We start from the raw sequence: 25,100 nt of genomic DNA, 5'->3' as shown, positions 1-25,100 counted from the left end.
TGTTTGTTTAAGTCTCTAGCCCCTTTCATTGCATACATATGCCTTTCCCCTTTCCAGCTGAGTGTATATTTTAAGGCAAACAGGTTATGGGCTGCATGAATCATGGTTCATGTATATGTCACATTTTTATATGTATACATAAAGCTATAATGTTTTGACTGAATCATGTCCTGGCATTGCAGTGCCATTGCATAGCTGAACTACGACTTTGCACAGGTGAAGTGCTGGGGTAAGCAAGTAATACTGAACCAGCAGCAGTCCCTGTTTACAGAAGCAGTAACATACAGAAGGATTGTAAAGCATTGAACTGGACAAAGTAGGATACTTTGGGCATAGGGTTGCCAACCTCCAGGTACTAGCTGGAGATCTCCTGCTATTACAACTGATCTCCAGCCAATAGAGATCAGTTCACCTGGAGAAAATGGCCACTTTGGCCATTGGACTCTATGGCATTGAAGTCCCTCCCCTCCCCAAGCCCCGCCCTCTTCAGGCTCCATCCCAAAAACCTCCCACCGGTAGTGAAGAGGGACCTGGCAACCCTATCTGGGCATGATAGGGGATGTAAAGGGGACTATAAACCACCCAATACTGGCACAGCTCTACAGAAATAAGACACAGCAGTAAACTTCTGGAAAAGATAACAGCAGAATGGACTTGCCATTCTTACCAAGTATAGTTGTCTTCATAACGTGAACCAGTCTGTATGCTATTATAGCTGTACATAGTAATGGGACTAGGAGGTTAGTGTCTCTGGTGATATTGCTTTGTGAAACTATTCTGAATTAAAATAGTTTGGTTAGGATAGCAAATAAGGTCAATTCAACAATGTAGATGAAATATTGTAACATGGTAGATTTACCTTCTAATAATCAAGCTAGCTTGATCTCATCGAATCTCGGAAGCTAAGCAGGGTCTACCCTGGTGAGTGTTCAGATGGGAAACCACCAAGGAAGACCTGAAGCAGGCAATTACAAACCACCTCTGAACATCTCGTGCCTTGAAAACCCTATGGGGTCACCATAAATTGGGTGAGACTTGACAGCACTTTCCACCTCCACAACCTTCCAACCTTCCATTATAAATTAGTAATGTTGCATACTAGATGAGGGTGTTGAGTGCTAAAAATAACTCATACAGACTGGGATTTGAAGATTTCCATTCCATAAAGCATACATGAAGACATTCTCATTTTCTAGGGTTGCCACCCTCCAGGTAGTGTCTGGAGATCTCCCGCTATTACAACTGATCTCCATCCAATAGAGATCAGTCCACCTGGAGAAAATGACCGCTTTGGGAGTTGGACTCTATGGCATTGAAGTCCCTCCTCTCTCCAAACCCCACCCTTTTCAGGCTCCACCCAAAAAACCTCGTGCCGGTTGCAAAGAGGGACCTGGCAACCTATCCTTTTCACTTTTATTGCAGCCACACATGGGATGAGCTTAAGAGTGGCTTTTACATGTGAAACTGCTGTAAAAAGAAGGGTTTTTTTTGATGCCATCAATAAGTTCATGAGTTAATAGCTAACTGCATGAACTGACCCATTCAGAGGCCCTGGAAAAAACAGGAGGGGAAATCAGCTCCCATCCAGTAGCACTTTTAAAATCGCTGATAAACACTTAATAAAACAATTTAAAAGGGTTAATGACATTCTGGAACCTGATTTGTCAGCTCAGTGCTTCGTATCAAATCATTTATCATTTTTTATAGTCTCAGACCCATAGTCAGCAACCAAAATCTAAACATCCGATCATCCATCTATCCCCAAAAGCCCCTTAGATCATGTGCATCCACTTCAAAGTCAGCATATCAAGCCAGTAATTGTAACATTGCTTCTAAATATTTGAGCTAGAGGCCGGTAGTCGCGTGTCCCATTTACAGTCAGCATCTGTCCTCTAATTCCATTAGAGTACAAAGCAAAAATGTTTCCCAAAACTCACAAACAGGAAAAGCATCACCCCAGCTCAAGAGGCAGCATCAGCCCTTTAGTTACCAACTGAGTGGGGCTTTTGTGTTCACATCTTCCTTTTCTCTCAAAGGCACCCCTCCTCCACTCCGCGCGCGCGCGCGCGCGCACACACACACACACACACACCTTCAAAACAGGGGTGGATGAAGAACTTGCACAAATGCGAGCCTCGGGCAAAGAAGAAATAAAGAGAGGAGAGGGAGGGCTCGGTCAGAGATGAAAGTGAGAGAGAAAGAAAGGAGGCAATTTAGCCGGCTGCGGCCTGAATTGCTCCCCCACTGAAGCCCAGGGTAGAGGGCTGGGATGAGTCGGGCTCTTTGGAATAGCGCACATGACTGGGGAACAATTCATTGTGATCATGCCTGTAGGCCAATTCCACTGGGCCAGAGAACAGAGGGCACCATTCAAGCGCTGAGCAGGAGGAGTCACCCAGCAAGAGCAACAGCAGTGTCTCCCAAGCACAAGCTCCAGAAGGGGCTGTGGGAAGGCCTGCATACGTTCGGTGTGTGTGTGTTTTCATTCCCTGTTAAAAACCATCGTCTTACCGACTTGGCAGCAAAGAGAAAGGGGACTAACCAGCAAACAGAACAAAGCAGGAACATACAAGCGGCCTTCGTGTTTCCAAAATAGATTATGCATTGCACCATTTCGCATTGCTTCGCGTTTGTCCAGGAAGGCTTTCCTCCAACTTTATTTCTGTACAGCCTCTGTGCTGCTGCAACAGATGAGCCAGTCTGCATACCACATGCTCACACGGGCGGACCATGTGCAATAGACTAGGTCTGGACAGCTCTCGGCAATCATTCGGCGGCAATGATGTGATTGCTATGTACACAATTTTGCATTTCCCCTTTCCTTAGCAGTGGGAAATTACGGGCAGCCTCCACAGAGTACTGGAGAATTAATATAATTTATTAAGAATTACAGGTTTACAGGATATAGGGGTGGAGAAACAAAAACGCAGACCACGCGGCGTTCAAACAACCATTACCGCGCTCAGTCCTAATGAGAGTTCCTCAGCCAGATCCAAATACCGCTTCGTCTTTTTTGCAACAGAATGAGTCAGAAGAACTGGTTTCCAGCCCTGATACAGGTGCCCTTCACAAATTACTATAATGACATGATAGCTTTTATTTGGGGGGGTCATTCAATTCACATAACATTTAATGGCCCAGCCTCACATAGGCAGAGCAATCACATGGGGCCTCCCACACAGTTGCAATCCAGTCAAAGTCTGTGACTAGATGGCGCTGAACGTTTAAGTGTTAGGGCAGCAGGAAGGGGTAAAGTAGGTTATAAGCAGGTTCCCTATTTCATATACTGCTGCAGTAATGAATGACTCGTATTGCAGATATTTAGAACTGCCAAGTGGCTAATGTAGGGTTTTCAATAGGGTTGCCAACCACCAGATACTAGCTGGAGATCTCCTGCTATTACAACTGATCTCCAGCCAATAGAGATCAGTTCCCCTGGAGAAAATGGCTGCTTTGGCAATTGGACTCTATGGCATTGAAGTCCCTCCCCTCTCCAAACCCTGCCCTCCTCAGGCTCCACCCCAAAAACCTCCCACTGGGGGTGAAGAGGGACCTGGTCACCCTAGTATTCAACAGTCGACGCTCCTCCCCTGGACTCCCAGAACAAGCAGGGGCAAAGCTATGTGTGGTGAGCCAAGGCAAGAATGGACTGTCCAGTTCCTGCCTTAAGGTTAAACTTGAAAAGGACTCCAAAATGCTGTCCAAGGCTACACTTTTATCAGCATCTCCATAGGGTCTGGTATGCATTACATTTTAATCCCCCCTCCCTTCTTCTAAGGAACTCAGGAAAGCATACAAATAAGTTTCCTTATTTTATACCCACATCAGTCCTGTGAGGGAGGTTTTGACTCAGAGAAGGTAACTAGCCCAAGGTCACCTAGCAAGCTTCATAACAACGAGGAATTTGAACCCAGATTTCCTAGATCCTAGTCTGACACTTTAAACACTGGACGCTATACCACCCTGACTCTACACACACTGGCATGCTAGTGTAAGTGTACCGTATAACTATCCTACGTGGCAACAACAGTCTTAAATCAAGCTCCTAAATGAACTGAGAAGTCACTTATCAAAACTGTTGCTGTTTAGCCAAAAGCTGTAACAATCCAAAAAAGGTCATGATAGAAAGGAGAAATACAAACTGACCAGCGTCAATAATTAATAAAGATGGCTCGTCGTAACTTTCAAAATCAATAGCATTAGTTTTAACAAACTGAAATCTACATTCAGCTGCTGCCACATAAAATAATGCTACTGTCCTAGGTAAGAATGAACCTAATTTCAATCAATCTATACCTTCATTGGCATATTGGTTACAAAAGCAATCGTATAAAAGGATATCCAACAAATAAAATAAACAATAAATAAAAACCTAATTCATGGAATATACACTCCAAAAAGCAATTCTGCTAAGAATATCAGACAACTGTTTTCAAGACAAATACAGAAAAGCATTCTGAAAAGTAATGGGTACATTTTTAACAAGGTCCCCAAATGCACTCTGATAAGACACACACTTCTACATTCATAGATGATGTGGCATGAAACCTCTGAGTACTAAATCTTCTCTATAATTCATAGGAAACAGGTGGGGGGGGTTTGTGTTTGTTTGTTTTGTTTTTTAGTGTGTCTCAAGATTAGGGGAACGTTTAAAATAATTATACCATATAGCAACTTTGAAAGACTGTATGGCTGTCAAATCCTGTTGAGTTGCCAAATCACATATCCTATTTTTAATTTGAGCTCCTGAAACAAAAATATCTTTTGTGATCAAACTAGCGGAACATATCTCCACTTAAATGTGTTTAAGGTTAATTATAAATCATCTTGAATCCACGCACTCTGGATTAATTGATATACATGCCACATACATCTGTATAAATATGCCAGTCCCTACCAATCAATACATTGTAGTTTTGTGTAACTTATACACAAATATTTTGTCTTGTGATTCATTTGTACTAATGTATAGGTGGATGAGTCTTTTCTCTGAAATCACTCAGGTCTGGAATGTGAGGTAGAGAAGCTAGCCTGGGGTGGGGGAAACATGGAATTTACAAGGAAACTCTGTAAGTTTTTTAATGGCGTTATATTTCAGTCGTACTTCCTTGTCTTCTTTCGTGGGAATAAATAATTGGGTCACTGTAAAAATGTAGAAAAAGAGACTGAATGGGAATGATGCAACCTTTTTCTGACACATCATTACTAAGAAAATAAGCAGGAAGATTCACCCAAAATCATAACATCTAAGACCTTATGTGACTGGGTTATCCAAATCCTTACACTGTGAAATATTTAATCACTTGTGCATTATGCCCTTACTCCATGGTGGACTTCATTTTTTATATATAACAGTCCGGCAAGCTAGTTAGGCTTAACATCTGTGACTTGCCACTGCAGGCAAGTCAGGAATTTGAAAATTTATTGTCCACATATGAAGTGAACAAAGTATTTTGGCAACTAAAAGTATGGTGGTCCTTCAGAAAGGGGACAAAAATCTCTATTTAGTTTTCCCTCACCACTCAAAATGTTTGATATCACTATCAAATCTTTAATTGGCTACTTTAACAAATATCTTAATTAGATACCGAAGAGAGAGGCAACTAATAAATACATTGTACAAGCAAAATATTTCAACCATCATTTTACAGTACCCGCATAACATCAGGATTTGGGGAAAAACATGTAATTTTCTTTCATCCCTGTTTTTAATTTAATTTATCCCATAGATGGGTACATCTCTGACACAATTTTAACACGAAAGATTTAGCCATGCACTGTACTCAGAAGATTCCCTGACTCATAACTGTTCTCTTTCCAAAAAGTACTGTTTACAATTTTAGAAATGTTTGGAATTACAGAAAGCCAGGTCTTATTGAAAATGGTGTGGCCAGCGTTCTTCAAGAGGTCATTTATCCCCCCCCCCAACTGCACCATTCGTATTACTAACAGGATAAATGAGAAGTTACAACAGGCCCTACCATTGGATATTACCTTCATTTATAGATATCTAAAAGAAACCAATGCACAGTTCTTGAGAATAAATCCCACTGAACTTAACAGCATTACTTCTGAGTAAACATGCATAACGTTTGTCTGGATGGGCCCATGATGTTCTCAGTATAAACCCACTGATAATGCTTCTTTTGAGAATTCAGAATCAGAAGTAGCAATTATTAAAGACAGTTAAAACAAATTCCTTTCTACTGATACATATTCTTTGAAAATTGTAACATTATTGACCTTTCATTTACCTCATTGACACTTGTAGCTTTTATCAGCACTAGAGTTAACACAGTACATTAAGCAGAAGGCAACAAAAAATATACTCTGGAGAACATAAGTTTAAGATTTTGTTCTGAAGGAATGGAAACATGTACTATCAGATGTTCATCAAACAAATAGCAAGCTTTGTCCTCAATTACCCAATTGGAGGTATAATTAAACTCTTTGAACATATAGTTTGAAACTCGTAACAAAAATTATTTGTAACTTGGAGGCAAATATGAAATGCCAGATAGAAAGAAAGAAAGAAAGAAAGAAAGAAAGAAAGAAAGAAAGAAAGAAAGAAAGAAAGAAAGAAAGAAAGAAAGAAAGAAAGAAAGAAAGAAAGAAAGAAAGAAAGAAATCTGCAATATCCTTTATGTTTGACGTCAAACACCAAAAGATTTCAACCCAAACATTCAAATCCATTTAAATCAACGGAATTTATTTTCAGATAAATGTGTTCAGAGTTTGGGTGCCATGGGAGTAAACCAGCAGTACCTCAGTCATTTCCATTTGTCTGAACTAAACTATAAAACTGGTTACCTTTTTTTTAAAAAAAATGTGCTGGCCATTAACTATTCTTCCATAGCCTATCCATTTTCTTTAACACTATATTTCATTATTGTTAAAATGTATTGGATGCAATTCTCAGGACACTTGCCTGGGAGTAAGCCCCATCGAATAATGTGGGCTTATGTCTGAGTAGACCTGCTTAAGCTTGCTCCCATGGAGTGGAAATCTACCTTTGATGCAAAGGCCTTAAAATATCCATGAACCTGCCAGTAGTGTTTTCTCTGCCTCTCAATGTGTGCAATTAAAAAAATAATAAATTTAAACACCATGAAGCTGCAGCTACCTTTAACTCCATAGTAGGGTATTTTCTTTCTCCTTTGTTTTGAATGTTGAGAGATACTACAGCTTTAAAGAATGGTTTTGCTTATCTATCCTGAAGGGCTGTCCGTTATCTCTAGCTGTTTAGAAAGGCTAGAAACATTTTGTAGGTGAAAATAGCTACTTTTTCCACTGTGGAGAGTCCATAAAACTCCACAAGAGCATTGCCTATTGGGGCTCATTGAATAATTCATCCCTCATTGCAAGACCATAAAGTCTTTTCTGGGCCTTTTGTGGGGCCAGTTTTCTCTTCTTTTCTCCCTGAATTCTAAAAAGGTTGCCTTCTTTTGTCCACATCAAGCTGCTGCTAGCTGAACCTTTGTCTGGGCAAAGCTAAAGTGTGAGTTTCAATGGACTCTCCCCTCTTTGTTTTCCAAGTTCATCTCCAAGTGTAGATTGTGTATAGAAGGCCTTCTTTGTAAAAGCTGGAAAAGTTGTACAAATGTTTGACCAGCTCATTTGGGACTTTTGTCTCCTGCTCTCCAGAGCCGATGGTGGACGCGCAGGGCCAGCTTTGGAGGAGGAGCGCCAGAGGAACCTCAAACAACAAAGTCAGCCAGCGCTGGAAACAGCCTGTCTGCTGACCCAAGCGACAAGGTCTTGAAAAACTAGTTAGAACCACCAGCAACAGGCAGAAACCTCTAGAGGACCGGATTAGGTTTCCTTCCTCCATTTCGGTGGCAAATGCAACTTGAACTACTCATAAAACCCTCTGGAAATCAACACAAATCTACCTGACTCTCTTGGAATGCGCTGAAAGTTAAGTCCCACTGACTTCAGTGAGACTTCAAGGAGCATGCATGCTCTCCAAGTTTCCACACAACATGCAAGCGTCATGCGCACCTAACAGCGGTCAAGTCTCAATGAAGCAGGGCTCACATGTGCACAGGATTCCGCTGTGTTCAGAATCACAAATTCCATAAACCCTATTTCTTAAGTGACTTTTTAAAAATTCTTGCATAATTAGGTTTCTTCTTTTTTTAAAAAAAAAAGCCAAAATGTTTCTCTCTCTCTCTCTCTCTCTCTTTTGCTTCTGCTGTAACTCTTGTGAGAACAAAAGGGAGAGGGGAGAAAACCAGTGATCACAACAGACTAGAACAAACTTTGAACTAGAACAAACTTTATAGGAACATACAACCTCTTTCTTCGCCTCAGATCCACAGCCACCTTCACCGTAACTAAACACATTGACTTAGGAGCTCTATTAAAATCAAGGGAAGACACATCTAGTAAAAAAAAAAAAAACTGTCCCCATCATCAGGGCCCTATCCTACTCCACTGATTAGAGGGGAAGAATCTTTCATTTGACTTGAAGCCCTGGGGGGAAAGGGGCAGGATCGTGACCTCTCTCCCCCCCTTCCCTTCCCCCTTTGCCTCTTTTTTTCTCTTTAATTACTTCATCTCGACTAACCCCAAAACACTGCTCGATTTAAGAACACTGAAAAAGATGGGACTAAACAGCTCCGCCCCCCCCCCGCCCCCCCATTGAGCAACTTGGCTTTCCACGACCACTTCAGATGATGGCCCTCCCTTTTTGGCCTCCATTGGGAGCCTCTTTCCACAGATCGCCAACTCTCCCCAAATGAATACTGGGAGGCTGGGTGGAGACATATGGGGAGGGGTCTTTATCTCCTCCTTGCTTCACAACGTCAGTTTTGAATCTGCAAATCCGAAAGCCACTTTCTCAAGCGGATCAGGGGTTCTCCAGAGTTCAGAGCGGACCAGCACCCAGCCTTGAACCCCCCCCCCTCCGCCGCCAACACCCTGCATGGGGGCCTATTGTTGAGTTTTGAGAATTTGGTTGGGGGAAAATGTGCATCTAGAGAGCGGCAAATCCAAGGCAAAACCTCCCATGCATAAATGCCCCCTGTTTTTCTGTGGTTCCTCCATCTTCAGTCTGGCTTTGGGCTCCAAAAAAATGCATTGCGTCGGATCAAGCATTTCTGCAGCCAGATCTACCACGCACTTGTGCCGGAACAGTTTTTTTTTTTAAGGTGACCTGCCTCTCAGACTGGCCACAGCAGTCGATCGGTGTCCCGTGGGGCTTCCCTTTACAATCTCATCCGATATATGTTTTCCCCGAAGGAAGCCCCACGAAGTTCGACAGACTTTGTTTCTTTCTATCGAACTATGCGAAGGAGCCCAAATGTCAATCACAAACCTAAGGGCCCCTACTTCAAAATAAAACGCCTGGAATCCGTTGGGGTTACTTATTCCCAATGTAAACGTCGATAGACTAGGAGTCGGTTTTCAAAGGAGAACTACATCTTATCTTTTCATTTATACAGTACCATGCTGATCTTTAAATCCATGGGAAATAAGTGCCACGAAATCAAAATATTGATTCCAATTCTCGTGTGTGTGTGTGATCGCAGTTATATATATAGGATCGCATACACACACACACACACACACACACACACACACCTTATGGGAATCAATGGCATTTACTTCCAGGTAATGTAGAAAAGATTGTGCTCCCTACTTTACTGATTTTAGAAGGGGTTACCTCCAGGTTATTCTGTTAAAGATTAGGACGGGGTACATTAATATAGAGGTAAATGCCATGGTTTTACTAAGGATTTTAGAATTGCAACCTGAAATTCTGAACACGCTGGAGGGAGGTAAAATCCATTGGGGGGAACGACTTTATTGCAAACCGTGGCCACAAATCAGTTTCCGTGGAACTTAAAAAGTGTTCTGGGTTGTAGGTAGTGTCTCCAGGTCTGAAATGGCAACCCGGCTTTTTGAACAAAGGAAAGGCTAACATTTAACCCACTCTGCCAGTTGTTAGGATTGCCATCTTTGGCCAATTATGCATGGGAGATTTTGCCTTGGATTTGCCACTCTCTAGATGCACATTTTCCCCATCCAAATTCTCCAAACTCAATCATAAGCCCCCATGAGGAGTTTTGAGAATTCGGATGTGCATCTAGAGAGCAGCAAATCCAAGGCAAAACCTCCCATGCATAAATGGCCTTTCTTTCTAGCCTGGCTCCTGTGCCTTGAATACTCACCTGACAGACAGAAATGAAGCAAGTAAAACTTTTCTCATGACTCCCTAGCCGTGCCAAGCAAAGCTTCCCCTGCTTCACTTCTAGGAGCCGGGCAGCTGCGGTGAGCAAAAGCAAGGCAAGTGAGCAAGCACTCCTAAGGACACTTGCCTGTGAGTAAGCCCCATCAAAGAACGTGAGCTTCCATCCCAGGAGACCTGTCTCCCTAGATAACATTACTCTCCCTCACTGTCAGAATACTATCACGACCTTACAACTTGGGAGGAAAGTTCCGTGGATTTCAGCGGGGCTTCCATTCAGGCCAAGCGCGTTGCTTTGGATAGTCCTGCCCTATCCAGAGCCGCCTGGCAGTATTAAAAGGCGGCCTGTCGAATTCCAGCTGCTGCTGCTGACCTTTCCAGGTGCCGCCACTGGATTCCCCAAAACTCCCGGGGCAATCTGTTCAGAGGACTAGGTTGGCAGCTCAGACCAGCCTCTGCTATACACCCTGACCTGATTTTTTTTTTTTGACGAATAGGAACCATCTCCCCCATTTTTCTTTCTCCACGGGGAACCTTTCTCCAGCTCCGAAAGCCTTTTCAGTCTGATTTGACTCCCGCATCCACAGAATGGGCCCAAGGTTTCACAAGGTTTCACAACCGGGCCTTCTCCAACGTTTAGCGGATCTCCCTCCTCCCCAAGCCACAGAGCAAAGACCGAGATCCACACACATGTAACGCACTTCCAAGGGAATTGCAAAAAAAATAAAAATAAATTAAAAAAAATCAAAGTCACCCTAGATTCTCTCCCAAAAGCCAACCTTTGGCCTTGAACAAGCCGGTAATGTTTACAATGCCCCCGCCAAAGGGGAGACCACCGGGCCTTACCTCTCTCGCTGAGGATGCCGTCGATGCTGTGCTTGGCCTTCTTCTCACTCTCTTCCGCCTCCTTCCTCTCCAGCTCGGCTTCTTCTTCTTCTCCTTTCCCGAATTTGCTTCTCAAAATGCGGCTGATGGAGCTCACTTCGGAAAGAGAAGGAAGGCAAGGCAGACGTGAAGCAGAAGCTAGAAGAAGCGGGGACTGACGTTTATTTTTTGGAGGGGGAGGCAAATCTCGTGAGACTCCTACACCCAACGCTGGGTTTGCTTCTAGAAAACTCAGCTCTGATTCCCTTGCATATCCCCCTGATTTGAGTAACCAAGGGCCACTTATGCATGGGAGGTTTTGCCTTGGATTTGCTGCTCTCTGGATGCACATTTTTCCCATCCAGAATCTCAAAACTCTGCATGGGGGCTTACTGTTGAGTTTTGAGAATTTGGATGGGGAAAATGTGCATCCAGAGAGCGGCAAATCCAAGGCAAAACCTCCCATGCATAAATGGCTCAACTAGCATTTTTAAAAGAAAAGGCAATCACCCCATGGTCTATACAGTGATCGGTAATGAATCTACTGGCGGCCAGAAAATCAGAACCTCCAAGCTGGCGGTGAGACCTAAATTCTGGTTTCAGACAAAATCGGGGTCATCTTCTGAAACATGCTGATTTCGCTGAGCAGTCAGTTCCATTGAGTTCATATATTCAGATCACCCAGCCTCAGTTGCAACGTAAAATATGTGGAGAGACGGGGTGTCAGGAGCGCTCCAAGTGGATTTCATTCCCATTGGTTGGAGTAGGACTTAGTTTGGGCGCTTGTACACGTTTGGAGCCTGTATTAACTCAGATCAAAACTACCAAGACCGACTGAGGGTCAAATTGTTAAAATCTTCCGCTACTATCGGCAGGGAACTTGCCTGAAATGGGACATGTCCGTACTTGGACGCTGCTGTCTAACCATGGCGCACCGTTTGAGAGACGTTGCTTTGAAATCACTTAAGGATTCCTCCCAAGCATCCACGTTCCCTAAGACTTTGCTAACACCACTTGGGCCATTTATGGATGGGAGGTTTTGCCTTGGATTTGCCGCTCTCTAGATGCACATTTTCCCCCATCCAAATTCCCCCATCCAAATAAAAAATAAGTCCCCATGTAGAGTTTTGAGAATTCAGATGGGGAAAATGTGTATCTTGAGAGGGGCAAATCCAAGGCAAAACCTTCCATGCATAAATGGTGTCCTCCCCCACCCCACGTGCTATTCTCCACCCCACCCATTATATGAGAAGGCTTCCGTCCACATCAAAAGTAAAGGCAGGCAAAAGTAAAGTCCCTAGGAAGTGTAGACTGCGAAAACTCTTCCCACAAGCCACGGACCATGAAAGAAAAAAAGAAAGAAAGAATGCGCCGGGCGGAAAGCTAGACAGAACAACCGCGTGTATGCAAAAGCTCTTTCCCTTTCCAAAGAACAAGGGTCCTTATTTCTTATAAATTATGCCAGTTTGTGTTAAGGATTTATATTTTCCAGATCCCTGGCCGGCTAAACAATCCCGTCCCCGGAAAGCCCTCTCCGGAGCAAAAGGAAAAAGGAGAGGACAGAGAAAGCGCTGGCCGTCGGGTTTTAATTAAAAGCAAGCCCCTTCCCGGCTCCCCGCCCCGCCCGCTAGATGCATCTGCTGAAATGGTGATTAATCGGATCGTCCGGATTTATGAACTCGGGGGAAACGGGCGATCCCTTGTCTTCTGGCCGCTTTTACAAGGCCGCGCCAGCCGACGCGCACCCGCGCGCGCGCTTCCCCCCCCCCCCCACGCCAGGAGATCCCTTTCCCCCACCCCCACCCCCACCCCCGGCCTTTCATCTCGTGCCTATAAGATAAAGCAGCTCTTCCAGGCCCAGGCAGCCAGCCCCTCGCCGGGACCTTAAAAGCCTCGGGAGGCTCCGAGCAGCGTCGTTTGATGTCTCGCAAAAGGGGGCTGCAGACGAAACGCAGAAGGGGCCGGCGGAGTCCTCGGGTGAGGGGCGGGCGGGCGGCCGCCCGAAACGCCTTCGCTCCGGAGGGAAGCGCCCCGCAGACGGAAAGACCGACGCACGGCAGGGTTTGCCTGGGGTTTGCCGCTCGCGAAATGCACATTTTCCCCAGCCAAATTCTCAAAACGCAAAAATAGCCCCCCGTGCAGAGTTTTGAAGACTTTAGATGGGGGGGGGGAATGTGCATCTAGAGAGCGGCAGACCCCAGGCAAAACCTGCCGTGCGTTTTCGCCCTTTCCCCAAAGAACCAGCCCGCCTGGCCCACTGGTTTGCAAGGGATTAAGGGCGTCCTGCCCGAGGGGGTGGAAGGAGCTGGCTTCTGAGGATCGGTGTCGAGGAGGGTCTGCCTTAGAAGGCAGCTGCGGGGCTCCGGGTTTACCTGACGGCACGGTGTTCCGATCGCACACGCCGTCCTTCAGCAGCTTGTCCCGGATCTCCCAGCTGAACATGCCGGCGTTCTCTCGCTTGTATTCCTCGATCTTCTTCTCGACGTCCGGCGTCGTTACCTGCTTTAATGCAAACGAGCCAGAAAGAAACAATCGGTTTGCCCACGTTTGAAAGAGAGAAGAGAAAGCGAGCCAGGAAAAGAGCATCTAAAAATCTAGGGCGGGTTCGATCTGCAGCGTCTTAGCGGTGAAGTCGCTCCGGACAGATGCTGTTGAAAGTCAAGATAAAAATCCAGCATCGCTTCCTGACAATACTTAATCTCTGCCGCTTTCCGAGTAGATCCCCGGGGTGTCAATCTGAAGCCCGACAGCCCAGGGGAGGTTATGCAGTGACTGAGCCAGGAACTTTGGAAGTAGTCCCTCTCCCTATAAAAATGAAGGATCAGGACCCACAAGAGAAACGGGCAATCCGTAATATAAAATAGGATCAGAGAAACTGGTACCCCACGTCCCAAGGCCCCAACTTGGCAATAAATTCCATTGTACTCAATAAGAGTTTCTCCCAAGCAATGTTAGAGGTTTCCGTCTGTTTGGGGTGGGGTTTTTTTTAATTGGGGGGGAGAGAGAGAGAGACAGAATCAATGGATACAAAAACACAACCCGTCCCTTTAAGGAGACAGCGAAACGTCATTAAAAAAGTTCAGAAAGTTCATTGAAACTCGAGTCAAGCAAAAAGCCACCCTCGGAAACTTCCCAAGAGCGACGCGAAGTGCTTTGGCGCTTCCACCTCCACGGAGATCACGATGGTTATTTTGCTCACGCAGACCCCAGGGCCCTAAACGAAGGGGGCACTTAAACCCCTTTTTGGGGGGTGGGAAAGGTCAGACATTAAAAATTAATATCGGGCCTTTTTTTGTTTTAAGCAGCTCTAGAAAACACACAGGACACGCACAGATGTGATTTTCGATGTGGTGTATTAGCGTTTGGGATTTCAATCTGTTTAGTTGTTTACTCTTTAAAAAGAAACCGAGCGGCGGAAAGAGAGAAGAGAATCGAAATTCAGAATATTCCAAGCTGTGAATTAACTTTTGGAGGGAAACCGCCTTAGAATCGAGGGACATGACCTTTGGAGTCAGCATCAGTTAAATTTTTTAAAATCTGTATATAAAGCTTGGGACATTCCTGTGGCAGGTATTTTCCAGAGAATATATCAACTGTTGAACTGAAAATGACGAAGGGTCAGTTCAGTGGGGTAAATAATGCTCCAGGACCTCTAAAGAGTATTGAGGGCCCTGGAGTTCTCTTCACCAAACAATCTTGATCCAGTAAAAGCAGCTGTTATCGTAGGGTTGGCACTATTATCCCAAGAACATTATTTGAGAATCCGACCGAGTCCTTTCAGGCTTCTTTTAGGATGCCTCAGTAAAACAGTCGTCCAGGGGCACCTTCGAAACTGACAAGCTTCGGAGAGTCCCCAAAGGTGCTGCTGGATGGATGCTGCGGCGCTCCCGTCACAGCTTTCAGTCGTGTGGGCCTGAACCGGTTCCGGGCCACTGGCAGGCACCGTCCTCCCATGCTCCGAGGAACCCGCAGGACATCAATCCAAACTCAGTCAGGCCACTGTGGCCGGGGTTTAATTTTCCTTCCCCCCACCCACCCCCCAAAAAAAATCCTTAAATTGTGTAAGGCATCTAACAGTCGCCCTACACACTAGAAGGAGGTTGGGAACAGATATAGGAAAGGGTGGGTAAAGGGGAGCAAGCCGAATGTGGGGAGGGCACAGATCAGGCTTGGCTCTGAGAAAGAAACGGATTCCCCTCTAGGAGTGGCATTTTCTCCCGCACGGTGCCCTGCCTGTTTGCAGGCGTAAATTATGAACACCATAATAAGCCGACGCTACCTTTACCAGGCCTACGAGGTGCATCCTACCTAATATGTCAAAGTAAAGATCGAGACAAGTGTGTGACTGGGGTGGGGGGCAGCCGCTGTCCTCTCTCTCCCCCCCATTCCCCCCCCCAGAGCAATTAGGTGATATAGTGAAGCCTAGTAACAGTCCACACGCAAGCCAGTGACCAGACATTACTTAGAAACGAGAGAGAGAGAGAGAGAGAGAGAGAGAGAGAGAGAGAGAGAGAGAGAGAGAGAGAGAGAGAGAGAGAGAGGAAGGGTTTGCCTTGGATTTGCCACTCAATAGATGCACATTGTTCCCACCCGAATTCTCAAAAGTCAAAAATAAGCCCCCATGCAGAGTTTTGGGGGAAATGTGCATCTAGAGAGCGGCAAATCCAAGGCCAAACCTTCCATGCATAAGAAACAAACAAACTTTGGAGGCAACATTTCCCCTGTTGCTGGTGTTCATTCATATTGTGCAAAGGCACACAGGTGGGGCCCCTGGCTGTTCTGTCCCCTGGAGGAATAAATACAAAAAGCTGCCAACTCCCTTCCCTGCTCACACCCGCTGCACCGGATTAGAATCTCCGAAGTGCCCGAGGAGTTTGCCCTTCGCCCCCCCAAATTTTCAGGGCTTCCAGCTGACTCCGTTTCTCCGTGCTTTGGCGACGGTCTTCCCGCCCTGGATGCCCGTTCCTCACCTTGGGTTTGCTGCCCCCGATGGCCCCGGGCCGGATGGAGCCGGTCTCTTGGTACCGGCAGAGAATCTTGGAGACGCAGCCGTGGGAGACCCGCAGCTGGCGAGAGATGACGCAGGGCCGGATGCCGTGGTGGGCCATCTCCACGATCTTGTGGCGGATGTGGTTGGGCAAAGGCCTGCCGTTGATGAAGACCCCTCCGAGCTGGTTGACTCGGCCCTGGCCCAAGGGAGTCGACACTGGAGGAAAGGGAGACAAAAGGAGAACACATGCGGCTTTTGGAGCGGGCCAGGCAGCTCCCCCCAAAAACGTAGGACCCAGAGAGCCAATTCACACGACACAGGGAGGCACGTGTGTTCAAAGTAGCTCCGGCCCAGATATGCTTGGTGGGAATCCTTCCTGAACACTTCCCTTGGCCCTTTCAGTGCATTTTGTTCAAGACACGAGTAATTAATCCGTGTTAAGGTAACACTCTTCACCGACTCAGTGGTACTCACCCCAGGAGATAAGGCGTGTGGTTTTCTTATCTTTGCAATGAGTAGATCTGAACGAAGTGGGACTTGGAAATCAGTTTTGAAAGAGGTCCTCGCTAAACCAAGAAGTCGTGTTTATTCTGGATCGGTGGGGTGGATGCATTGCGGTCTTATGCACGCAGTGCGAAGAAACCCATTATTCCTGTCAATGGGAGTTCATCCCAGCGACAAGTGGGTTTCAGTCTGATCCATTTCTCCATTTCGGCAGAGTTTCAGACTTCCAAACACATGCCGAGGTTGACATCTGGGACTGGTTTGCCCACCATAAATGGATTCATCTTATTAATTACTCCTTCTCCCCACAAAAGGAAAACATGCATTCTTGACTAGGGCTTCAGCTTAACAGGGGTACATTGTCCCTCCTAAAACGCCTGTGGGGTGAGAGACTCCTAAGTTTAAAAAGAAAAAAAAATATTGGGCGTGGAGGGGAGGGAGAGAAATGGTCTTTCTGTAAACGGCTCTGCTTTCTTACGATCCACTGTATGCAGAGAAGAAGAGGGCTCGCTGGCATTTTGCGAACTGAATTCTACTGGACCGTTCCAATCTATGACCTTTTAAATAGATACCTTAAAATATTTCCTATGCGTAGAACACTTGGACGGGTTTTAACGGGGAATGTAGGTAGAGAAGGGAAAGCGGTACCATAAAGATTTAAAAATGTCATATGGTTATATTATTGGGAACATCTGGGTTTAAATGGAAGACCGGGATCTGAATTTAGCAACATATATTTTGGTTTGTTGATCCCCTCCCCCGCCGCCGTATTTTGTCCATTTCTGCCAACCATACAACCTATCCTAAAACAATCCCTGCAGTCTTGTTCTCTGGTTGTGTTGCCACATTTCATGTTTCCTCGAGCATGACGAGGGTCATGTGCGTTCAAGCTCTCAAATCAACAGGCTAGAAAAGTTTCACCTGCTTTCCTCTCTGTCTCTTCCAGGTGGGGACAGGACTGTTCTCACACTTGGATCAAATGCTTTTATTAAAAACCGGGGGGTGGCGGGAAAAGAGAAAGCCCAGGAACGTCCTCGAAGGTTAAGGGGTCGACCGACATGAGGACTTCCGATTGCCAGTGTCCACATGAATCCTTACTGTTGCCGTAAGCGCGTTACCTGCATGCTTTTGACATAGTTTGGGTGTTGCGTGGCCAAGGACCGCAAGTTTGGCAAACGGGAGGGTGGGGGTTGCGTTGCAAGGACAAGCGATTTCAAGGCAGTTACTTAATATGAATTTGACCCTATCGTTGCAACTGTTTTGGTAGCTTTAACAGTAATGTAGTAGTAGGGCTTCCAGTTTTGTGGGGCCGGCAGTAGCCGTGTCGACAGCTCCAGTCCCCAAAGAAAGCAGAACAACAACCGAAAGGAGGTCCTCGTTTTCAGTACCTGTCCTTAAGTGAAGGGTGTTTGGGACGGTTTGGATTTCTTGGAGTCACATCGTCTAAAATTACAGACGGGTTACTTAGTAGTTTATCTGCAGATGTTTTCTGGCCCAAGGAGATGCCAATTCTAACTCCGCTACAGTGAAACTGACTTGGAAAAAAACAGAGTGAATGGACTAGAACCGATGACCTGCATTTACATCACTGGATTCCGGAACTTTTAATTTCCAAAAAGTTAACAAAAAGAGTATCATCTATCTATCTGTCTGTCTGTCTGTCTGTCTGTTGTGGTGCTGCTATTGAGGTGAGGGGGGTGCTTAGTGTACTTTTCTGTGCTGTTTTCCACACTCTAGTTCTAATCGGGTTTACCTGGAAATAAACAACCCTTAATTTCAGTGGCACCTGCCTGCGAGCCAGACAGCTTCCTGCACCTTTCAGTCTTCGGAAGTTCTCAGTTACTACTTTTTCCACAGGCATCCATTTTCCAAAACTTGTCCGTCCCCCCCTACAGCTCCACTGACACAGGGTCCAAAGCCCCCCCCCCCAATCGGCCTCACACAAATCCGGAATCCACTTTTCCATCCTCTTGCTCGACGGTCTTACCTTCTAACGGGAATCCGCTGCGGGGGTAATTCTGCCCGGGAGCTGGTCGCATCATTCTTGGGACAGCTCCAGCCAGAGTTGTCATGTTGGACGCAGCTTGGCTCGCTTCACCTTATTATATCCAGAGATCTCGGAAATGGGGGTTGGGGGGTGGAGCAGATAAACTCCGCTCAGAGATCCCCGCAAAAAATAAGGAGGAACGTTACCCACAGCAAAAAAAGAAAAAGAAAAGACGTGTGCCCAACGGAAAGGAAGGGAGGCTGGGGGAAACTCTAGGAAAAGGGGGAGGGAAGTTCGCTTTTCCTTTCTGTTTGTCAGTCCCGACTCGCTGTCTCAAAGCAGAGAGGGGCAGGCAGAGATGGGGAGGGGGGGGGAGAATAGGAAGAGAAGTTTTGCCCCGAGAAGAGGGACCTGCTGCAGCAGCCGGCCGGCTCGCGGGCCCCCGCGGTGGGATGCGCTCCCTTGGCTACGGACCGGCCTTTGAGTGGCAGGCGAGGGCTTCTTCCTGTTGTTGATGACCGAGTGAAAGGAGGCTCCGCTCGGGAGTATTTATTAGTCCTTTTCACCCCCCGAAGCTTCCTTGGGATCCCCGCGCCGCGATTGGCCAGCGGGAGACCGTCCCGTCTGGAGGGAGCCCGGAGCTGATTGGACGGAGGCGCCCAACTTTCTCTTCTCCGCCCGACAATCGGCGGCCCCGCTCGCGGAGCGTGACCCGGCCTTCGCCTCTCCTGGCTTGATGGAGGGGCCTTTCTTTCAGAGGAAGGCCGGACAGGGGGGCATGCAAGGAGGAGCCGGGGAGAGGGGAGCGGCTGCAGGGGGGACGGGGCGGACGGGGGGGACGGGACGGTCCCTTCTTTTTTACAATCCTCTTGGCACAATGCCACTGGGGAGGGGAGGACAATAAGGAAGTCGCCAGCCCTCTTGCATGGCTGGGCGTCAGCGCCTTGCTCTGCCCCTCTCTGTCTCCAGCCGCTTTCCCCCCCTTGCCTTTCTTGGCCGGGAGGTTGTAAACGTGCAGCTGGACGGGACGGGAGAAATGAAAGAGAAACTCGGTTTCTCTCGAGACGGGTCTTTTGTCTTCCGCGCTCCAGACGAGCTTCCCCCCCCCCACCCGAGTGCGTGTCTGGCACCCAGCAAACCTCTCTTCTCCAACCCTCCCCCCCCCCAACACACACCCCGCCTTCCCCGTTTGGAAACTTTTCAAAGCCGCGACAGCGCTGATCCCGGTCGTCCTTGGATCGAGGCTCAAAGGCGGACGATGAGCCGCCGCGGGAATCTCCGCGGATCCCCGAGGGGGGATCCGCGCTCTTCAGAGCCGTCGAGGGAGGCGGGAGCGCGCGGGGAAGGGAGAGCCGCCTGTCTGCGTGCAGATAAGATACACGCGCGCTCCTCTGTCCCTGCGCGTCTTCCAGTGGCTCTTGCTAAGGAGCGGTCGTTCCCAGGAATTTATTGTAGCCCTGAAACCAAAGTGCTGGGGGAAGAAAACAAAATAAAAGAAGTTTAAAAAAAAAAAACCCTGACTAGGAGCTGAAGTGACCACAGCAGGATATGACGCCAGGAGTGTTGTAAAGAGTGTCTGTCTTTAAAGAAGGTACCATTGTGCGTGTCCTTTTATTTATAACTTGGTAAGTGCCAGCAAACTCGCCCCCTTTACACTCTGAAGTGCCAGGCCGGCTTTCCACAGGGCTCTTTATTTGCAGTCGTCTATTCAGCGACTGTCACTCTTCAGCCTCAAGTTATTCAAGACCTTAATCAATCAAAAGGATGAGAATCGTTCAGGTTCCCCCCCCCCGCTTTGAAATAGGGGAAACAATGAGTTTTAAGCTTAAGGTCCAACCCCCCCACCCCACATGTATACACACACATGCCCAACTTTGTGATATATTTTGGATTTAAAAATATATTAAAGGAAAGAAAGAGAGAAACTAGTTGCTGGTCGTTTTCTGTCTTGGGACGGAGAGCCATTTGAGAATCTCTAGTCTAGACTGTCGTGAAACAAACTCAAATCTTAGAAAGGCGTCCAGGTTTTTGCCAATGGATGACAAAATAAGATAACTCGGATGGTGAGGAAAGATTTCCGGAAACTAGGGAAGTTTCCAGACGGATTATGAGACCCGAATTATGATTATTTCGTTTTTTAAAAGTTAGGTGTGTAGATAAGCATCACACCAATATTTTCCTTTGCATTTTGCTTTGATGGTTGAGAAAAGGGTTTGGAGCTCAGTTCCCGCTGGCTGACAACGGATCACTGGGACGCCTCCTAGACATTTGGAGAAAACTGCATCAACAGCGGTTCCCAATGTGCCTTGTGGAGCATTGTGGGCCCGGGAGGTATCGCTGTGGCCTTTGAAAGTCGGGGGTTGGGAAGCGTGGCGCTGAAAGATCAGAGGCCCTCTGCATTTGGAAAGAAGAAGAAGAAATCACTTGTGATTGTACAGTTTTCCCTCAACGATTCCTGGGCTGCGGTCGGGCCCGAAGTACTCCATGAGCTTTATTTCCCAAAAGTGTGTTTAAGAGGTGGGAGGGGGGTACCAGTTGTTAAATGGGCGAGAAGCTCCAACAGGAAGGACATCTGAAAACGGGAAAAAGGTCTCCTTCTCAAAGAAATCTATTTTTTAAAAAAACAATAAAGATCGACTTCACCGTTTATTAATTAATTTTCTGATCAGATTGAAAATAGGATCAATGATCTCTCCCCTTTAAAGATCGGAGAGAGCTGCGCTGGCCCAACGTGGGACCAGCTTGACATTTTAAAAGATTAGGTCCAGCCCTAACAAAGCAATGGGCAAGCTTTCGGCTTTCTCAGTATTCTTCATCAGACCGGATGTAAGTCCCCCAACCACTCAAAAAAGGGAAGGGGGGGAATTTTCAGAACACGATGGGAAACCCAAGTCTGTACCCTGGATACTTTTAAATGGAGTGCAGATGGTGTTACATATTACATTAAATTACATGTACACCTACATCAAACATTCTGGAAGTGGCAGACTTGGGGCTTCCTGCGTCTGATGCGTGTCATCTTTTTTCTCCACCCCACCTTTTTGTTGTGTTTCTCTTTGGGATTGACCCTGGTCGGATAGGGGCGGCCCCCAGCCTGATAAAACCTGCCGGGGAACTCTACAGCTTGCTGCCTGGGCAGTGACGTTTGAGTCGGCCCTGTTTGGGGACGGCCTTTGCTGAAAACCGTCCCAAAAGTCGGCGAGTGACATTGTGCGAGAAACAGACTGTTTGAAGGGCCTTGGAAGGAGGAGCGCGGCATATATACGTAGAAGGAAAGATACCAAGACCACGGTCACACAGCCCGGATAACCTACAAGAACTGATAGAATTGAAAAGCTTCCTCAACATAGGCTTGCCCGAACCGATAAAACTGAGCTTGAGATCAGGATAAACACGTTGTTACATCAAACAGATATGTTGGCTTTGGGGTGGGTGGGAAGGGAATCTAAGGCCATTTATGCACGGGAGGTTTTGCCTTGGATTTGCTGCTCTCTAGATGCACATTTTCCCCATCCAAATTATCAAAACTCAAAAATAAGCCCCCATGCAGAGTTCTGAGAATTCGGATGGGGAAAATGTGCATCTAGAGAGCGGCAAATCCAAGGCAAAACCTCCCGTGCATAAATGGCCTAAGAACATTAATTTATTTGACCCATTCTCTCCAGTACGGTGATTTTGGGAGAGTCACCCTCCTTCCCACACCTCCTTCTTCCAAGGGAAGGGGGATAAAAACCTGTGGAAGTTTTGCCAGTGACGGGGGCCATCCCAAAGTATGGCAGCTATGCGTGGCTGGGTTGCTGGCTAAGAAAGTCCACTGATCCTGTGAGGGTTTTTTTCCCCCACCTGGATTGTGTCCCGCGTATCCCGGTGGTCTGCGATGCGCGCCCCGAGTCTCGAATCGGTTAAAGCCCGCGCGCCTCTGAACTACGCGCAAAACACAAGGGAAATCCATCAGTTTCCCACCGTGATCCTAAACGATTTACTTCCAACGGATTTCCGTGGAGTGTCTTTGGATGAGGGGGAGGGGGAGAGGAGAGCCTGTAAATGCGATAGATTCTGCCGCCGTCTCGCGCCGTTTGAGAAAGAAAATGGTTATAATTTGCTATTAGTTACACTCCAGCGGTATCTCATTGCTACCGACGGTGCCCCCCCCACACACACACACACACTCATACATAGAGGGGTGGCACACAGAATCCACCTATCGCGGAGTACAGAGGGACCTCATGGAAGAAGAAGAAGAAGAAGAAGAAGAAGAAGAAGAAGAAGAAGAAGAAGAAGAAGAAGAAGAAGAGTTGGTTTTTATATGCTGACTTTCTCTACCACTTAAGGGAGAATCAAACCAGCTTACAATCACCGTCCCTTCCCCACAACAGCGGATCTATATTTGCTTAAAGCTTTAACTAAGTAAAAGAATGTCCGGACTGCATCTTGAGGCCCTTAATAGTCAACCTCCGCTTCTTCACTTGGGACGCGATCCACCAGCGGAGGGACCAACAGGACCGGCTTAGTACTTTTAGGCGACTCCCATTCATTCCCGAGAAGGCAATCTGTCAGGGATTCCAACTCCGGCCTTTTCACTAGGCGCCAGAAGTGTGAACTCCTTGTCCCTCCTGGGGGTGTGGGGGGAGGTAGTTTGGGATTTCCTGCATTGTGCAGTGGGTTGGACTAGAAGTCCCTGGTGGTCCCTTCCAACTGTATGATTCTATGAATCTAATACAAAACCGAAGCTCAATGAAGAAGCCCGCGTTTGCCCGTAAGAGTTCGTAAATCCAAATACTTCAGTCTGACCGAGCGCCAGTGGAATTGGCTGCTTCCGCTAATGATGCCATCCCAAACAGATTTGCACCTTGATTTCAGTAGGCTTAGAAGGTTGCGCCTCTGTTTAGGATTGCACTGCAAGAAGATTTCCCCTGACCCTAAACATATGAGACACCAATTCCATCGTCTGTGTTACCCGTGCATCCATCGCAAGATTTAATCATACCCATCTAGGTGGAACTGCAATCCATTTATTTCAATGGATTGACCGAGTGACGAGAGAGTTCAGCCTTGCTGGGACCCTTGGCAGGGAGTAAATGACAGATCCTATTGCAGGGCATGGCGGGAATATTGAAGTCCAACCCAATTAAACCATTGCGCGTTTAAAACAAACACTTGAACAGGTGAAAGTCGGTGGGGTTTACTTCCAAACCCCCTGCAGCTAGGAGCAAACTGCCAGTCCCAAATCGCTCGAGAAGCAAAATCCCCCGAAACGGAACCCCAAGTGTGAAAGGAAGGCAAAGGCTGTCCAGGAAGCTGGGCAACAGAATCTCCCCTTTGTTCCCCCGAGGGGACGAGCAATCCCACCGCCTCTCTTGGGTCCAGCTCTCACCCAGGCCAGTTCCTGCCCCGCCGTCCCAAGCTCCAAAAGTCCCTATAGAAAACGACCCACTCATCCTGGCCAGGCGGGTTGCCCGCTCCGGCCACCAGGCGCTGCTTGCGGTCGCCCGCCGGGTCTGGTTGGGCCTCCCTCTCCAGAACCAGCAGTCAAGAGGTCTTCGCTCTCAACCGCAGTGGCCTGGCCGGGAGCAGCGCGGCGTGCCTGAATAGCTCCACACAGCCCAGCCTGGCTGGAGCTGGAGTTTCTAATTGGAAAATTGTTACCCTTTAGGCCCCTCCGAACGATTTTTATTTTGTTTTGTTGTAAAAAGGGTCTCCGGCTGGTGGGCATGCAGCGTGAAAGCTCAGCACGCTGGAATTCCAACAGAGCCTCGGAGATATGCACAGCCCCAAGTCTCTTCCAAGAAAGCCAGGGTTTTTTAGTGGTTCAGGAGGCAGGCGCCCCAGATTTTACATTAGAACAAGGGGGGCGAAACCTCAAAGATCTGTGTGATGTCAAGGGTAGAAAAATAGCTAAACCCCGTCCATCTCTAAATGAAACCTTTATGCATGGGAGGTTTTGCCTTGAATTTTCCCCATCCGAATCCCCAGAACTCAACAATAAGCCCACATGCAAAGTTTTGAGAATTCGGATGGGGAAAATGTACATCTAGAAAGCGGCAAATCCAGGGCAAAACCTCCCGTGCATAAATGGCCCTTGAAAAAAGACACCTTGAAAAAAGACGAACAAAATCAGTTGCAGCAGAAGATGTATCGGATGAGGTGAGGTCTGAGTGAGGAACCCACGTTGAGGTATGTTTTGTTCGCCTTTCAGGTGCGCTGAAACGATTCTCGAGATCTAGTGATCTAGCGACTCCTCAAGCCAGCGCAGACTCATTTCTAACTACCAAGTTTTTTAAATCGCTTTCAGTGGGAGAGAGTCAGCTGTCCCTCCCCTCTTTCTGAATGACACCAGGGAGCCTCCAAAATGGGTTTAAATCACGTTCCCAAGAGAAACTTCATTGATTTGTGTTGTCAAGCACATCCAAGATATGTACAGATAGTATCTTTCTTCTAGTCAAGTCTACCCTATAAGCTACCCTCTATCGTTCTAAAAAAGAGCCCCCCCCCCCAAAAAAATTTTTTTTACTTTCGAGTAGTCGCAGGCATGAAGCAATGGAAGACCTCGGCCATTTATGCAC

The 25,100-nt window shown here is 47.0% G+C and overlaps 1 protein-coding gene across 2 annotated transcripts in view; it reads right to left on the bottom strand.

Moving 5' to 3' along the window:
• Window positions 1-18,666, bottom strand: part of PAX3 (paired box 3) — a 131,988-nt gene extending 113,322 nt beyond the window's left edge. The window contains exons 1-4 of one of the 2 annotated variants that reach the window (XM_056849444.1): window positions 18,538-18,666; window positions 16,027-16,262; window positions 13,429-13,558; window positions 11,039-11,173 (exon numbers count right to left, since the gene is read on the bottom strand). In XM_056849444.1, the coding sequence (XP_056705422.1) occupies window positions 11,039-11,173; window positions 13,429-13,558; window positions 16,027-16,262; window positions 18,538-18,622 (586 nt within the window). In that variant the 5' untranslated portion in view covers window positions 18,623-18,666. The remainder of the gene's footprint in view (window positions 1-11,038; window positions 11,174-13,428; window positions 13,559-16,026; window positions 16,263-18,537) is intronic. The other variant, XM_056849445.1, reaches the window with a different exon arrangement.
• Window positions 18,667-25,100: the final 6,434 nt, after the last annotated feature.

The sequence above is a fragment of the Euleptes europaea genome, chromosome 5, assembly GCF_029931775.1.
Source record: "Euleptes europaea isolate rEulEur1 chromosome 5, rEulEur1.hap1, whole genome shotgun sequence".
Lineage (NCBI taxonomy): Eukaryota > Metazoa > Chordata > Lepidosauria > Squamata > Sphaerodactylidae > Euleptes > Euleptes europaea.
Note: the sequence above shows the minus strand (reverse complement) of the source record. Positions and strands in the feature narration are given on the sequence as shown.